The 18,205-nt window shown below is 40.7% G+C and overlaps 1 protein-coding gene across 4 annotated transcripts in view; it reads left to right on the top strand.

Annotated features, from left to right (window-relative positions):
* Positions 1–18,205, top strand: part of NUBPL (NUBP iron-sulfur cluster assembly factor, mitochondrial) — a 73,701-nt gene that overhangs the window by 21,599 nt on the left and 33,897 nt on the right. For 2 of the 4 annotated variants that reach the window (XM_084843963.1, XM_084843947.1), the window contains 3 exons: positions 1,436–1,526; positions 10,248–10,287; positions 10,394–10,451. In XM_084843963.1, the coding sequence (XP_084700089.1) occupies positions 1,436–1,526; positions 10,248–10,287; positions 10,394–10,451 (189 nt within the window). Of the gene's footprint in view, positions 1–1,435; positions 1,527–10,247; positions 10,288–10,393; positions 10,485–18,205 lie in introns of all 4 variants that reach the window. The other 2 variants (XM_084843957.1, XM_084843938.1) reach the window with 1 other exon arrangement.

Here is an 18,205-nt window from a genome sequence, read left to right as displayed (position 1 = left end):
GCTTAAGGCGTTGTACGTATCTAGTCTCCTTGTAAAGGCCTAAGAAAAATAATTTATAGTTTTCCAAAGTCATTTGCTTCATTGTTTAAACACTCTTATAGTTAGAAAGCATTCCTAATGTTTTATCTAATCCTCCTTTCCGGCAATTTATTGCCTACTGTCCAACAGTATGTAATAACTGAGAGCAATTACACTCAATCATCCTGTTTGCTATCTCTTTTAAAAACCAGATAGAAATGTAAAGCTGGAAGAGACCCGAAGGTAATCATATCAGCACCCCTTAACAGAATAGCCCATATCCTCTAGGAAATGGAGTGCTGCAAATAGAGATCAGGAACTTCTAATGTGAACTGTGCCTGCAGGGTAAAAATTTGCTAAGGCAAACCTGAAATAAGTAAACTATGCCAAATGCTACAAAGATGATGCCTGTCTGTCCTGGCCTCCATGTTCTTCTGTGATCTCAATTACAGAATTGGCTAGATCTGAGAGTGAAAGCAACACAACTTGATCACAGTATCCCTATAAATGTGACTTTTAAGTATAGTCAACGTATTTCAACAAAAAGACTTAAAAGGAAAGTACTAACATGAAACCAATGAGGTATTTGGACTCGATGGTCTTATAGGCCCCCTCCAACCCTACCATTCTATGGCATTATTCTGTTCTATTATTTTATTTATTTATTTATTGAACTCATTAGCACATTTTGATAGTATTGAATTTGAGCATAATTTATTTGGAGTGGCTTTCTCACTACATAAAGTAATTGTCCTTCTTTTGGTATACGTTATTTCTTTCTTGCTATGCTAATTTATCACCAGTGACTGCAGTTAGTATTGGTCACACCAATTTTATCTTGGGCTCTGCATAAAATGTGATGCATGTATAGCATCTCCTGCCCCACTTTTTCAAACTCTTTTCTCTGTAATCACATGCATACATACATGTGTGTGAATGTACATACATCCACTACTTCATGCATTTGATAAACTACTCTATAAAGAGCTTATGCTACATAAAAGAATGGATGGACCTGTCTGTTGCCAGTCTCTGTCAGTGTTGCATGTGTTCATATACAAGTCTGTTCTGTCTTGTTTCTGTATTAATCTGCAATAAAAAAATATCTGCCTGAACATTCATATTTAAATAAGTATTTTTAAACAGATTTCCTCTCAAAGGACACATATGTATTTTATCCTAAAATGCACTTTTTGGTATGTTTTTTGAGCCAAGAACTATATAGCAAAATTCAAAAAGACAGTTGTGTTGGGCAATTGACTGTAATGCTTGTCAGATTTAAAGTGCCACACTTCCTGGCTTATAAGTAACCATAGTGAAATTAGAACTAAAATTAACGTTGGTTACAGTTAGCGTGCATAATTTTTCCTGTTATTTGATTAATGGTATGATGGTGTCTGTACTTTTTCTTCCACAGACAAAAGCAGTTGGCTTGCTTGATGCAGATGTATATGGGCCTTCCATACCAAAAATGATGAATTTGAAAGGAAGTCCAGAAGTGACATCAAGTAAGTTCAGATGCATATCTCTTTTCTTCCCTTGTTAAAAGCTGTTGAATGGAGAGTGTGCAATTTTAAAAGGAAATCTTGAGATGCAGTGCTGATTTGGGGTAGAAAGTGTAGAGCAGGGGTGCTGAACCTCAGGCCTGTGGACCAAATCCAGCCCACTTGGGGTCCAGTGCAGTCCTCTGAGGTTACCCAGATGGCCACGTCCCCTTCTCTTGGCTCTTTCCCCTGATTGCCAAGCTGCCATTGCAGGGACCTACCTAGTTTTTTAACTGCACATATCAGTGTGGTAGATTCAGTGCTCAGGATATCATAATAAGGCTATTTAACCACTATGGTGCTTAATGGGTGAGTAAAATCATCCTTGCATGTACATAATGTTAGTAGAATGTCTAACAGCCCTGTGGGGTAAGAGAAACATGAATGTAAAAAATATTGTTTAATCTTCTTGTAAGATCTTTGCTAATGTAAAACTCACAGCCTAGCAAAGATCTGTTTGGAAATTCCAAACAGAGCAATGAGATAGGAAGGGCTAGTACAAGCAAGGTAGATGAGCTAGCCCAGGAAAAAGCAATTTGGTGTTTTCCAGATGTTTTGAACTATGACTCCCATAATCCCTGACCATTTGCCATTCTGTCTAGGGCTGATGGTAGACATAGTAAAAAAAAAAACATCTGGAGGGCGCCAGGTTGCCTGAGCTACCTGATTTTCAGGGTCAGGCAGTGGGAAGCCCTCAGCTGTCTCCTGCCTCTCTGTCCACTTATAGCTTGCATTGGGGCAGGGAAAGTCTCTATATAGGAGATCAGGAGCCAGAGCATGAAAAATGATTTCTCCCCACTTGGAATATTTTCTGAGACAATGCTCCCAAGGCACTTCAGGTTTTCTATCTTTCTGACAGTAAGCAATATGGAGAAACTCCTCAGCAAGCTAGATCTAAGAGTGCAGTCTCCCCAGAATACTGCCCCACTCTGGGGAGTTAAGGTGCTCATATTTCAGCTATTTGATGATATGTTAAAAGAGGAGTGGAAAAAAATTGGACTAGGGCAAGACCCTTTTCAGTTTGGTCAAGAACTAATGGAGGCCCCAGAGACTCCCCCTGCTTGATTCCCAGTAGCAACGCTGTCCTAGTTTTGCCATCCCAGAGATTTTGTTAACTTCTCAAGGTTTTTTTTTTTTTAAGGAATTCAGCATTTTGTCTTCAGGGTTGCAAGAAAAATAGCTGGACTAAAGTCTCTGGAGTGTAAATTTACATAAGGGTAACTTGTTTAATTCATAGACAGAAAATAGCAAAAGCCTTCAGTGGAGCTGTCCCCAGTGTACACAGTGTACTGAATTGCTTTTTTTAAGTGAAAAGGATGCTCTGTCCCATTAAAACACTCTTTCAGAAACACAGTGATTGTAATTCCGATACTGTTGCTAATTGTACTTCTACTTTAGTGTAAAAAAAAGGACATAATCTGGAACGTGCGTAACATATTGCTTCATTTCCAAGCATATAATAGAATAGAGATAATATTATGACTTTTCAGCCTTAAATTGTGGACACGGGTTACCAAAGTACTTCTGCGGCTCTGTGAGGCAGAATGTGGACAACCCTCCAACAAATTCATGTCACCACATGTATTGGTTGATGGCTTCCCTATCTTTGGATTTAGCCTGTGAGGTCAAGATACAGTGCTTACATGTTTGTTGTCTGTCTTTAGTATGTGAAGAAACGCTCCTGAAGAAGGCCTTTTTGGCTGAAATATGTTGGCTTTCAATAAATACAGGACTATCAGCATCTTGGGATGTGGTTTCCCTTTTTGATATTGGTTTTGGTGGATAGTTTCCATTTTCTTGGTGTTTGTTTGTTTTTAAGGTGCCATAAGACCATTGGTTGTGTTTGTTGCAACAGACTAACACAGCTACCTCTCTGGAAATTACAATAAGGAAATGTCTGTTATATAGAGGTCTGCATATGAGTAACTTTTAGCTCCAATGTTACATGGTAAAGAAATTCAGAGCACTGTAATACTCCTTAAGTTTGAATATACTATACTGCATGTGCTGTTCCTAACATGGAAAAGTGGGTGAAAAGAATTATTTGTGTTTTCTGATCAGTCTCCTAATAACTGACCTAGCAAAGTAGGTAGGCTAATGCACTTCTGATCCCGTGTGTATGGGAGGTGCAAATGCTAAGTTCATTTAACTGCGACGGGGCTACGTGCAGCATTTACACTCTGGTGTTTTACTCGTGGCCCACATCATAAGTTAGGCCTCATTTTGTTGAGAAGGAGAAAAATCTTAATTAAATCAGACATGTGAAAGAATATTTAGGGCAGCTTTTTTAATGCTATTGCTATAATTGGATTTTTATATCAGGCAACTGGGGAAGAAATAAATCCTCCCTTATACTATGGCAGTTTGCCAGACTAACGTCTACATTTGTCAGATCTGGTTTTCAGGCGCATTTTGTCTTTTTCACCCCTTATTGTGATGTGATGGCTTTGATTTTGTTGCTGCTGAACTAATGTTGTTTGCAATCAAAACAGCTTTGCAAGAGCTCAGCATCCTATACTGAAGACAGTTTAGCTTTTCTTCAAGATTTGCAAACCTCGGTTTGTTTGCAAGTTGAAGTGACAACTGTGCTACAGCTACTGGATAGTTAAGATCTAAAGTATTGCAAGCCATGGTTATTTGCTCCATGATTCCATGTAGCACATAGTTTAGGCCTTCTTGACTAAAAAGACCAGAGGATCCTAGGTACCCTGGCATGGATTTTATCCAGTGTAACTGAAGGGATCCTTCAGAGGACTGCAAGAAGGCAGCATGAACTCGCCACATGCAGCACACTGGCCGTTTGCCTGTTCTTGTACAATATGTTGCAAATTTATATTTGTGCTCACATGGACAAAGGAACATTGTACATGTGAATTCTGTATTGCTTCTTGGTTATTTGTTCTAGTACTGTGCCAAAGATTTCAATTATTCCGTTTTTGGCATTTCGGGGGGGGGGGGGATGAAAACTCTGGTGAAAGAGGCTGGGAGAGGTGAGAATTTCAGAGAATTTTCTCCTTGGGGAGGGGGACAGGGTTTCCACATACCTTCTTAAATGTAGGCAATTCTTAAGGAGTCTTTTTTTTTTTAAACACACCCTGCTTTTGCAGGAATCCAAGATTCTTCTGCAGCCCAGCAGTTTTTTCTGAACTCCCAGGAGACTATGTGACATTTCCCTCTCCAGTAGGCATTCAGGAAGAACTCCTGGCTGGAGAAGAGTTTTGGGCTCCTGCAAGTGCAGGGTGTATTTAAAAAAAGAAAGAAAGAAAACCCCTCAAGAATTGCCTACACTTAAAAAAAGGTATGTGGAAACCCTGTCCTCCTCCCCAGGGAGAAAATTCTCCAAAATTTTCCCTCTCCCTGTGAAAGAGGCAGAAAAAACAATGCCTCTTTCATAGGGATGAAAAAAGTTCCCCCAAATAGGGGGCAGGATTCGGCACAGCACTAATTTGTTCCATATTTGTTTAAGAAGTGAAGGAGAGATTCATCTCCAAGAATAATTGGCTAATGGGTTAGTACCTAGGGGACAGCCCATCAACTACTCATCAGAAGAGGCCTGCAGGATCACATTGAAGTCTTACTTAGCCCAGCATTCTGTTCCCGCAGTTGCCAACCAGATGCCTATGGAAAGCCTACAAGCAGGAGTGAGCTCAGTGGCATCCTGCCACTCATGACCCCCTAGCAACTAGTATTCAAAGACATTCTTCTTCAATCAGATAGTAAACTATGTCTAGAACTGTACCACTTTGTGATGCAAGTTGGGGAATCTCATGTTTTGAATGCTTCCCTGTTTAAAGCTGCTTTGGAAAAGGAATTATTTTGAAAATCAGCCTATATACTTGAGTAATAAATATATAAAATATATGAAATCAATATGTTGTGGAGAAAGATAGCCTTGAACCTTCTTCCTTACATGCTAGATGTCCCATTGAGTTTTCTTTTACTTAGGGGAGAATGTAAACACCTTAGTCACAGCTGCTGTTCTGAAGAGGTTAATTCCCAAGAGTGCATTACAATGTGAAAACAACTTAGGATGCATTTTGGTTCTTGTTGTCCTCTATGGGTAGTATCCAGTGCTGACACAACAATAGAGCAACGTCATTTGTGCTTGCTAGTGCAAAGGGAAAAGGTAAAGGTGTCCCCAACCAGTCATGTCTGACTCTAGGGGGTGGTGCTCATCTCTAAGCCGAAGAGCCAGCGCAGTCCAAAGACGCTTCCGTGGTGTTGTGGCCAGCACGACTGAACACCGAGGTGCGTAGAATGCTGTTACCTTTCCCGCCGAAGCGGGACCTATTTATCTACTTGCAGTTTCTTGCTTTCGAACTGCTAGGTTGGCAGGGGCTGGGACTGAAGACGGGAGCTCACTCCGTCACGTGGCACTCGGGTCTCGGTCTGCAGTTCAACGTCTTAACCACTAAGCCACCGTGGCCCCCTGGTGCGCCAAATTTTGGGAGCAAATCTCCACTTTTCCTCTTTGCAATAGCAAGAGCAAATGACTTTGCACCAGTGTTGGTTGATGCTAGCACGTCATTAGCACTAGTGCTGTGACACCTTTAGATACTATCCTCTGTGTCTCCAGACTTAGAAAAGAGACTTGGGGTGCTTCCGAATGAGGCTTTTGTTCCACAATCACCTTGCTTCAATCATTAACTTTTACAGGGAGACCAGAAGACATCACCTGTTTTTATCTGTTTTATTCTGTGAAGCTGCCCTGAGAACTTTTTGTTATAGGGCGGCATATAAACAGCAAAAATAATAGCATCTTCCATTTGTAAACTTCCTGTATTTCCCTACCACTTCTTCCCTCTCTTTTTCTTGCCACAGAAAATCTGTTAAGGAGGGAAAGAGAATGCCACACAATGTCTTTTGATTGGTAGCACTAGGAACCGTTTGTCTGGAAGCACCCTTGATGTCTGTTCCAGCATATTGGCAGTACTTTTTCGTGAGTAAGGGAAGCAGCAGGCAGTATGTGTTTCACGCTTTTTCATAATGGCTACTGTATGCTAACAGGAACATACTTGTGTACTGGCAATGACCCCATTCTTTTCGCAAGGTTCATTCTCCTTCCCCCACTCCTTCCCCACCTGTTATATATTAAACTAACTTTAATAGTTTAGTCTCCCCCTGCCTACAATAAGTTACCTAAATTTACATCCCATACGGTCTGTGCGGCTGTCATTAGTAAGAATACAGAGTATTGCTACAGTACTCCCCCTGAATGGTATTGCGGCAAGTGATATTGTTTGTTGTGGTAGCCTTTTGTGCTTTTCCTGATGAGACATCATGAGAAAATGAGGAGGTGGATGTTAATAATCTAAGTGGTGAACAATTGTAACATTGCAGTTCTACGAAAAGCTAGTGTTCATAGTGCAATGGATTCCTAAGGTTCTGTGTAAACTCAGAACAAATACTTATCTACTGCAGACTTATTTTTAAGTGAATGTGGAGGAGTAACTGCTCAGTAACTATGCACTGAAATATAATTTTGGAGTAGAGGAATTAATAGTTGTAATCATGAACTATCAAGAACAGCACCAGCTACTTATAATGCACCTTTTAAACCTACAGCTGTTACAGCATTTTATGCCTTGCTTATTTTAAATATTAAGTCCTCAATCCAAGATAGGACCTAAGGTCGTGGAAAATAATGGTTTGCGCAGTCAAAGCTTTTGTTGTTGTTGCACTGCAGTTCCAGCTGCTGAAAAGATAAGCCATTTGTTACACTAAACAGTGGCTTGTCTCTTCAGCAATGGAAACTGCTGTGGAAGTACATTAGAACAAAACGCTGTCTGTGCCAGTTCACATGATCAAATAGCCGCCTGGCTTATTTAAGTGTGTGCAGACAGCCATTTTGAATATTCAAGCTGAAGCCGCGGCTTGTTGTGTCATCTGACCTGGTGAGGGTGGGTTGTTAGCATGGTTAACAAACCACCCACAACCCTAAAACAGCCCATGGGTTCTGGGCGGTTTGTTAATCGCACCAACAACCCACTCTTGCTGGGTTTGGACAACAGAACAAGCTGCAGTCATGGCTTGAATATTCAAAAGTCATGCAGCACATGCTGCAACCCACTGGCTTAAATAAGCCATGGTAAGCTGTGGTGATCATGTGAACCCAGTCTGTATGTCACTGTTCTCTTCTTTGTATATTTCCTCTCATGCTCTGTGGCCCAGTTACATCAGGCGGAGGGCTAGCATCTAAGGGCACAATCCTATGGGGGTAGGCAGCTGCCTCTGAACTCGGAGGTGACCACCTATTCAATGCAGGGCAAGAGAAGCATGGAGGGGATCATTCGGGCTCCAAGGTTGGTTCCCGGAAAACCAGATATCCTATGGCCGTCTAGCCACTGACGAGCAGCCATTGGATTGGTCCGTAATAGTATTAAATAAGAAGTAGTATAATTGCTATACAGGTTCCACAGCCTGTTCTGGTCTTGCCACTGCTCCCATCCACAGTGTGGATAGGGTTAGCAACCAGAATCAGCTAAAGTTGTCTGTGTGTGCAAGGGTCAGATGTGCATTTAAATGTGCACATCATAGTTCAGAATAGACATACAGATGTTCCCTAAATGTACTTCTTCGTAGGACATTTGACCATGCTGATTGCAGGGAAGGCTGCAAGCTACTTGTCAGGAGTGCTCTGGCGGCCTCTTTCAGTCCACTCCAATATCTAACTCAAGACACAGACAAAAGGATTCTTTTCAAGGCTTTAATCCTTTTACAACTTAATGACTCTTTCAGATGCTAATCGCCAGCGACTAAGCAAGGAAAGCAGAGTAGCCTATGCTCCAGGTTAGGCAGTTGGTCCCCGTTTGAAGGAGAATCACGGGAAGACCCTGAACTTATGGGCTAGGGAGAGTTCCTCCCTCATTCCCTTGGGTCCTCAGGACACGACCGTTACTTGTGCGCCAAACGAGCGCTACGCCTCCTTTCCATGCCCTCCAGTTGTCGTCGCTCTCGGTGTCGAGCGTCCAGCAAGCCCCCCTCCTGCACTCTCTCGCTGGCAGGGTCACTATCTCAGGAATGCTGGCAGGAGGAATCTCTGCCAGCTGCTGTGCCTGTGAGAGATGAGCGCGCTCCTCTCCCATAGATTGCTGTTTCTCCTCAGAATCAGAACTGCTCTGGGGTTCTATTGGCTCAGTTTCCACCCTGACACCACTGGAGACAATGCTGCACTGTTACACATTGATGAAACCCCACTAAAATCAATGGACTGAATTAAGCATATGCAAGGACACGCCGGTTTGGAATTGTGACTTAAATCTTTGAACACATAGAGAAGATTGTCATGATAAATTGCAACCTGTGTCCTACCTGCTCTGTTACTTAAACTAAAGGCAAGGTTTTCCATGTGGTGGTTTTGTTGCTCCTGATAAGCATGTGGTGGGATCATAGCACCCTAGCACAAGCTCCTAAATATGATATGCAAGGAGTACACAATTTCTTAGGGAAAGTGTAGTGTCTTAACAAATTTAGGAATTTTGCTTCTCAGTGATTTGCCGCATTCTGTTTTTGTTGAGTAAAATCTAAGAATCTTACAGTGCTACCAAACTATAAAAAGAAATCTATGGGATTTATAAATACAATGTTTAAAACCATATGTGAAGGTTTGGTGCAACATTTTCTTGAGACTCTCTTTAAGGAAGCTTAATCTGCATTTAGTTTGTCTGAATAGTAGGTATTAAAGCCTTTGCCCTCTCAGCCAGAACATTGTATCAAGAGGGTCTGGGTTATAGGATTTTTGTTAGCCAGAGAATGGACAGAGCAGGCCTGTAGGAAGCTAGCCTAACATAGAATTGATGTAGTTTATTTCTCCTTGTTGAAGGCATTTGGGCAGAAAGATTTAAGGACCTGGATATAAGAATGGGGTGGGAGACTGAAAAGTCTATGTAATAGCATTATGCAGATATAATTATTTACCATGGTTAGGCATTGCATCTGATATCCCAAACAAGGGGTGGGGAATGTGTGGCCCTCCAGATACTGTTGGAATGCAACTATCTGCCCTAGCCAGCATAACCAATGGTGAGGGATGATGGGATGATGCAGTCCAACACCATCTGGAGGGCCACATATCTCCCACCCCTGACATAAACCATGGTTAAAGACTAGCAGAAAACCATGTTTTGAAGTGACTTTATATTAACCTGGGTTAATTGTTACAGCTGTACCAAGTGGAGCTGCATGAATGGCTTAAAAGTATCTGATGCTGCATCTAAGTAGGTGTGATCAGAAATTTGGAGGGGAGGCTGCTGCAGGCTTCATGTAAGAATGAGAGATAAGTATTAATAAACGCTTAATTCTAAAAAACAGCACAAAACATCATGGTTTAAGCGTTTTCCTTACCTTTCCAGCCTCTCTGCTTCCAAGATGACAGGCAGATATTGCTGATGCTTCTTTATATAAACCCTCAGGGCCCAGGGTGTAACGTGGCTAGTTAAATCGTGGTTTCAGTGTATATTTGGGATCTTAACCAAGATTAAGACAAACTGTGATGAGTGCTAAACTTGATTAGATGTTCTATCTACACTGGCCCTCTGCTTTGCAGTGCGTTCATGAAACTTAAAGAGGGTGCATGTGGCACTTACTGATGCCTTCTGGCTTCTAAGCATTTTCACAGGTGACAGAGTTTGAAATAATTGTTTCTAAAAACATGTTGTTGTTGTTTATTTTTTTTTTCCATTCTAGAGAACTTAATGCGACCGCTTGTGAATTATGGAATTGCATGGTAAGCAATTTGTAGTTTTAAATCTACCTATTTTACATATTTACATTGTATATTTTGCTCCTTGCATCATATTTGAAAGCTGGACAAATTTGCTTTTGTTTTCTAGTATGTCTATGGGTTTCTTGGTAGAAGAGACGGCACCAATTGTCTGGAGGGGACTCATGGTAATGTCAGCCATAGATAAATTATTGAGACAGGTAAAGGGTTGTTTAAACATATTGCTTTTACAGAGGTTGAGATTTTATAGTGGTGAGAAAAAGTCTGGGTACGCGTTTGGATTGTCACATATTTCCAATCTAAAATGTTATTACATCTTAATCTAATCCCATAATCCTAAATGAAGAACAATGGATAACCTGAGTAAACAAATGGCACACAAACATGATACTTTTTCAATGTTTATTTATCCTCAACTAATTCAACATTCAATATCCATGTGTGAGAAAGTATGTGAACCTGGTGGCACCCCCTTGAGCAGCAATGGCTTCAAGGAAGCATTTCCTGTAACTTTTGGTCAGTCTCTCACATTGGTTTTGAGGAAATTTTGGCCCGTTCCTCCTTCCAGAATTGCCTCAGCTCAGTGACATTGGAGGGCTTCCTTTCATGAACAGCTCACTTCAGGTCCTGCCACAACATTTCAATGGAGTTTAGGTCCAGACTTTGACTAGGCCATTCTAAAACATGGAATTTCTTCTTCCACAGCCATTCTTTTGTAGATCTGCTTGTATGTTTAGGATCATTGTCTTGTTGCATGACCCACTTTCGGTTCAGCTTCAGCTCACAGACGGATGGCCTGACATGGTTGTGTCAATGATGGCAAGCCATCTAGGTCCTGAGGCAGCAAAGCAGGCCCAAACTATCACATTCCCACCACCATGCTTGACAGTTGGGATGAGGTTCTTCTGTTTGAACTTAGGGTTTGGGTTTTTTTTTGCCAAGCATAACGTTTCTCATTGAGGCCAAAAGTTCTATCTTTGATTTTTCTGTCCAGAGACCATTGTTCCAGAAGTCTTGGGGATCATCTATGTGATCTTTAGCAAACTTCAGATGGGCAGTGATGTTCTTTTTAGAGAGCAGTGGTTTCCTCCTGGCTATCCTCCCATGAACACCATTCTTGTTCAGTCTTTTTCTGATCGTTGAGTCATGAACACTCACATTAACTAAGGCGAGAGTGGCCTGCAGATCCTTGGATGTTACTTTGGGGTTCTTTTTGACTTCCTGGATGATGTGCTAGTTTGTTTTGGGAGAGAGTTTCGTGGGACAACCACTCCTGGGTAAGTGACTGTGGTCTTGAACCTTCTCCATTTGTAGATTGTCTGTCTGACAGTGGATTGGTGGAGCCCCAAATCCTTAGAAATGGTTCTGTAACCCTTTCTAGACTGATGAGCAGCAATAACCGTTTTTCTGAGGTCCTCAGAGATGTCTTTTGATCATGGCAGGACATGTTTCCACACAACCATCTAGTGAAGACCAAACTTACAAAGTTTCTGATCCTTTTATAGGATGGGGCCTCCCGAACTCATCCCTGACCTCACCTATTTACTTAAACACCTGATTTTAATTATTCCCTTTAACTGAGTTGATGCAACCAGGGGTTCACTTACTCTTTCACATACCCTGACTCTTAAGTACTCATCGTTTGCCTAGTTTATAGATCATTTTATTTCACAAGACATGGAATTGGTTAATATAAACCCTATTGGACATTTAGAAAAAGACTGGTTTTGATTCATGAAGGCTATCATGGGATTGCCGTAATTATCATTAGGGATTCGCAGACTTCTTCTCTCCACTGTAGTTTCATTGATAACCAGCAATAAAGTAAAACAATTTTGCTTCCACCAGTGCTTATAACAATGCTAGTTGCACGTAAAAACATTTAATAAGAAGATAGAAGTATTGAAAATAATGGTTTTTATCTGGGTGGTGTTCTGCCAGCGGAAGGGAAACACTGCTGGAACAGATTTCCTGTTCTCCCCTGCAGCCCTCCATGCCCACCCCTAAATCTGCGTAGTGTTTGGGGATCCTCTGGAACACATGTGGGGGGCTGCAAGGGGGAGGAGAGGATGGGGAGGTCCCATCACATGAGCAGATTTTTGCTCACAGGAGTGTTGAATCCAAGCCATAATGAGCCAAAACTTCCTACTATATCAGTTACACATCACAACGCTAATACAGTTAATTTGCCCTGAAACTTTCTACAGCTATTAGCTTCAGCAGACATGAACACTGCAACTTTTTTTTTATATGAATAGTCTAGTTGCTGGTCTCCAAGAGAGGAGAAGGGCCGTAGTTATGGGGAAAGCTGTGTGTCGAAGGTCCTAAGTTCAATCCTTGGCATCTCCAGAGATGGCATGAAAGTCTCCTATCTGAAACCCTGAAGAGCTGCTGCCAGTTGGTGTAAACCATACTGAGCTACATGGACCATTGGTCTGACTTCCTATGGGCCCACAGATACTTAATAGCTTTCTGGGCTGTAGACCAAAAGCTTAGTCTAGACAGTCATCTTCTTTCGAATGTGTTCGTAAAGACTGTTGCTGATAAGCAGCAATGAAACTTGCTTTGTGAACAATATTTTCATGATCTTTGTTGCACGTTTAAGCTAAAGCTAGACATTATGGTAGATATGGGGCTGCTGCTTTCAGCAGCAGCTTCTTATCTCACTCTCCCCCTCTCACTGGTAACATCTTGTGACAGAATGCATGATGTGACATCAAACTTCCTCATCCCCACAAACAGCAGCCTCTGAAGTGAAGTAGGGGGAGAGCAGAAAAAAACGTAGCATGTGATGACATCATATTATACATCACCAAATATTATGAAGGAGAGAGAGGAGGAGATAAAAGGCATCTGTTTTCTGTCTGCTGTAATGGCTAGTTCCAGCCGTATTTTCTCCCAAACACTTAAAAGTAAGATTCTTTGGTCTTTGCTGCTCTTAATGCAGTAAATATTGTTTGTTAATTTAATGGTGAACATAATCCTTTGTAGCACCCACTTAGTGCAATTGGATAAGGCATCTGCTAGTATGGGGAGTATAAGGTGTGCGTTAAATTTTTTTTTCACCAGATTGGTTTTTAATGATTCTGTAATGCACTCCATAACTTGAGCACGCTCCGAGAGAGAGCGCAGGACAGGAAGGCCTGGCGTGCTATGGTCCATGGGGTCACGAAGAGTCGGACACGACTGAACGACTGAACAACAACAACAAATGCATTCCATGTGTGACTGCTTCTATGCTGTGGCCAGATTGTTGACCAGGGCCTGTTACAGGGAGCATGTAAATTTCTGGCTTCACTGGCTACTGGTTTGTTTCTGGGCACAATTCAAAGTGCTGGTTATGACCTAGAAAGCCCTATATGGCTTGTGACCAGGCTAACTGAAAGATCGCATTCTCCCATATGGCTTGGGACCAGGCTAAATGGAAGATCGCATTCTCCCATTTGAGCTTGTCTGGGTTTTAAGATCTTCAGGAGAGGCCCTTCTCTTGGTACCGGCACATCAGAAATGTACATCAGAGGTACATTTGGTGGGGAGAGGGTTTTCTTGGTGGCTGCTCCCAGGTTCTGGAACACCGTGCTGTGGGAGGCGAGCTTGGTCTGCTCTGTTGTGTTCTGCCGACAGGCAAAGACATTTTTTATTCAGGTACGCCTGTGGCATATAAGCTGGTCTGTTGCTGGAGGAGTTTTAAAATTGGCCGGTGCTACTTTTTATTGTTGCGTTTTTAATTTATTTGTTTTTGTTAAGTTTTAATTAAAATGTTTTTATTCTGGATTTTATTGTTAGCTTCCATGAGCGGCACTCTTTGGCAGAAAGGTGGGATATAAATGAAATAATAATAATGAATATACTGATGACCATAATTGCTTATGGTGTCCTTTACATGCTCTGTTCTTATGAGGTCACAATACATCCAAAACATAAAATGTCACGGCGCTGACGTTGGATTTGTTTTACAAAAAAACAGCTACCCTAGGCTCTGGGAGACCAATGATTATTTGTGGTGGGGGTTGCAGTAACTGCAATATTGCTTTAGTCAATGGAATTCCCAAATGGGAAACAGATGGCACTTTTTTCTCTTGCATGTTGATAATGCCATATACTGAGTCGGTTGTTACCTGGCAACTGAAGATGCAGTTGTACTTCAGCAGATCCTGAAGCAAAAAAGAAATGAGGTCCCTTGACATAGGAGTTATTAATGATTTTCCTTGACAATGGAATTTCACTTGTGACTGCAGAAAGCTTTAACAAGGGCTTTCCCCTCTAATCAAGGATTTTCCTTTTGTGTATAAACTAGGTACCCTTTAATCCTGCATCAAGACATACTGAGTTTCCTTTCCAGGAAAACAAAAAGCTTATAGCTCACAGCAAAGACAAGTAGAATCTGTTGTAGAGGTAGCTTTTATAACTGCATAACTTTATGTGTGTACTTGTAGTCTGTTAAAGGAGTTATAACCCCTATTATCACTTTTAATAATAGCTTGTTGCTTGTTGTTGACAAGCTATAGGATTATTAATTCCATGACCATGGCATCTAAATTGTAGATATTCAGATCCCCTGAATGTATTGTTCCACTGTTAGATTTCATTGTAATGTCAACATTTAGTCAAATTAGCAGTTATTTTCAAGTTCAGAAGTTTTAGAGCTGTAAAAAAAAGTTTTTTAGGAGTTGTTTTTAGCATTTATTCTTTAATCTCCTCGTTCTAATCTTTGATCTATAGCAGATCTGGAAGAAACAGTTAATTCTCCTCCTCCTCTTTTTCTGGTGACATATAATCTGAATTGCCTTCTTAATCTTGGTTTATGATATAATATTATATGGAGCTTAATATTAAGACAGTGAAGAAAGGATATAAAATATTAAATAAAGATCTCAAGAAAATTAAATCAGATCTAATATTTCTAGTGCATTTTACTACAGCCAGCAGAAGAAGCTCATAGACTTCAACATAAAATCAGGCAATATTATGAAATCGTCTTTATCATCAATTTTCAAATATAAGGTATCCTTCTTTGTAATGGTACGACACAGAAAACCATGAGGTATGTTGAATAGCTGTTCATTTCTTTTTCTTATATAAGTTTAATAGAAGTGGGTGTTGTAGATATTCCCAAGGTACACATGTGCTAATAAAATGATAAGATAAAAAATAAGCCATTTTTATTATTTTTAGATTATCAAAGAACATAGCTAGAGGTTCTACGACTACAGCCTTCTACAACTTGGTGCCCTCCAGATGTTTCAGACTACAACTCCAGCCAACTTGGTCATTGGCAAAGCTGGCTGGGGGATTCTGGGAGTCATAGTACAACACACTGTTAGTTAATTGAATAGGGATTTCTAATTCTGTAGTATGTACGGTCCACTGAAAACAATATCCTTTCCATTAAGGGCTGCTACAGACATAATGCTGTGGATCTCCTATTCACAGTTAAGTGGTTGCGGACAGATGTGTGATCGCATACTCCGTGTCCACTCTAGGTCAACTAACCCCTTCTCAGCCTTAACTGCGTTAACACCTATTGTCATGTAACAGTTAACTCTAAACAAGGTTTCCTCTGTTTGAGACTTGTGTTGCATAACTACTTAAGCCTATAGTCCTTTATATTTACATCCAGTCCTCCATATTCTTGCTTATGTTTCCTCTCTGTATTAGCATTCTCATTCCATAACTATGTTTAGGAGAGTAGGCAGTAGAGATACGTAGATTAGCTGTAAATGCAAGATACGTGACTGTGTTATGGTAAATGTCAGAAATTTAGTGAATTTTAGTGGTTGCCAGTAAGGCCTCACATTTTTAAGAGTTTGGTAGGACATGTCAGAAAACTGTGACATTGTTTAGCCTTGAGATTTTCCAATAGAGTGCCTTCAGTAAATGTATCTCATCGTCACCTCCATTGTTCAGTGTAAAGCATAACATTTATACTAATATTTGATAACTGCAATATTTAAAAGACAGAATCAGATGCTTGTTCCATTGTGAAACTGAATATTTTGTGTGTATGTAGGCACCCATGTGTGTTGGGTTTATACTTTGAAACAGAATACGTTATATGTTGGAATGATAACGCATCATGCTTTGACTGTACCTTGTATCAATACATTTGAAACAGTAGGAACATTTGATAGATATATTTTAGGTGGGTAGCAACCGCCACCCTCTCCTCTGTATATGGTTGTAGACAGTACCATGATAGCATTAGTTAACATTATTATGCGAATGTCTGTCATGAAGAATAGTTTTTTTAATGTGATCTTAGCTTGTCATAAACAGCGATTAGTGCCAGAGTTTGAGCTCCATTCTTGATTACACAGACATTTGATAACAGGCAAACCGGATGGAATTGCAGTGCAGTGATACATTTCTGTTTTATGTTATGCAATATTAATTTGTTACTAGGGTCTTTCAGGCAAAAAACTATTATCTCCCCTATGTGTGCTTAAGAAGTGCAATAGGCAAGAAAGCTACAAGTATTAATGTGTCTCAGAATGTTTAAAGAGTGGATTTATCTTCTCATTATACTTCATATTCCCAAAAGTAATTTCCCATATATGGTGTGGATAGTATCTCCAACTTTTTTTTGATGATGTGTTGCTCTTGCAAATATATTTCCATATCAAAAATAACTTTGAAGGGAGCTGCTGTTCTTCCAAGGATAAAGTTCTGGAGAAGACTTGGGACTGGTTCAGAAGTAATGGCCAAACCATTGCTTGATTCCTCCCCTGAACTTCCTTGTTCGCTGTTATTTCCAAATTGGCAAACTATGGTTTGTAGTACAAATTAGAAGTGGGAACCATGTAAAGAGGTTTCCAATTTTGGGTTGGAGGGCATGCAAAAACCATAGTTTCCCAGTTCAGATATAATGGCAAACTATTTGCCAGAACAGGAAAGGAGCTGGAGCACATGAGGGGAGAATGGAGCATGCAATCTTGAGGATGGCCAAGGCGTGATATATGAGCAAACATGCAGAACTAGCTCTTGGACCTTACTAGCTTGCCCCTCTTTGGGGACTGCACGTTGGCTCAGTTTTGTACTGTGTAGTTGCTCAATTTAATCCCTTCGTACCTTTTTCTCACCCTTGCTTGTTTCTCCAAACCATAGTTTAACCCAAGCAGAGTTGCCCCCCCCCCATCCCAGTTCAGTCATAACAATAGGGTAGTTTTGTTTGAAACTGCTCATGGCCAAACCAGAGGGGAGGAAGGACCATGTGAACCCCAGTATTGCTTCTGCTTGCTCACATAGTGCTAAATTAGGGGTGGGAAACCTGTGGCACTCCAGAAGTTGTTGGACTCCAAATCCCATCAGCCCCAGTCAGCATGGGCAATGGTCAGGGATGATGATGATGGAATCCAACAAACACTTGGAGGGCCACAGGTTCCCCACCTCTGCGCTAAATAATGGTTCAGTGTTGAGTCCAACATGGGCCCTAACAGTGTTGCTTGACTGGAACGTCAAGTGGACAAGTAAGTCTCAGTTAAATGAATGAAGAAAATTTCTATTCCCAAACACGGCATTACCTCAAAAGCACAATTAGCTGTTTCTCTTTGTTACTCTTCAAATGATACGTATTCTATAATGTATTATTATACATCCCTGAATACCGATGGCTTCAGAATTTGCTTGTGTTGCCTCTTGAGGAATGTGTCATTCAGAGTACTTACTTGGAATGCATATTATGTGAATACCTAGAATTTTGATTTTTAATTTGTCGCATATACATAGTGATTGATTAGAGCAATTTACACAGAACTTTTAGTGACGTTCTTGAATGGCAGAAAACACACAGAGCCACGTGGCAGTTAATTACATTGCTCTAAAAGAAAAAAGACAAATGCTGTGCTTAAGCAAAGTGCAATTACATTTCCAGCATCTGAAATGTTTCACAACACTGTACATATTGAAGCAGTGAACACTTTAG

This window comes from Heloderma suspectum, chromosome 1 (assembly GCF_057233095.1).
Source record: "Heloderma suspectum isolate Gila_16-S chromosome 1, 16-S_ref, whole genome shotgun sequence".
NCBI classification, from domain to species: domain Eukaryota; kingdom Metazoa; phylum Chordata; class Lepidosauria; order Squamata; family Helodermatidae; genus Heloderma; species Heloderma suspectum.
The sequence above is the reverse complement of the archived record's forward strand: the minus strand, read 5'-3'. Positions and strand labels throughout refer to the sequence as shown.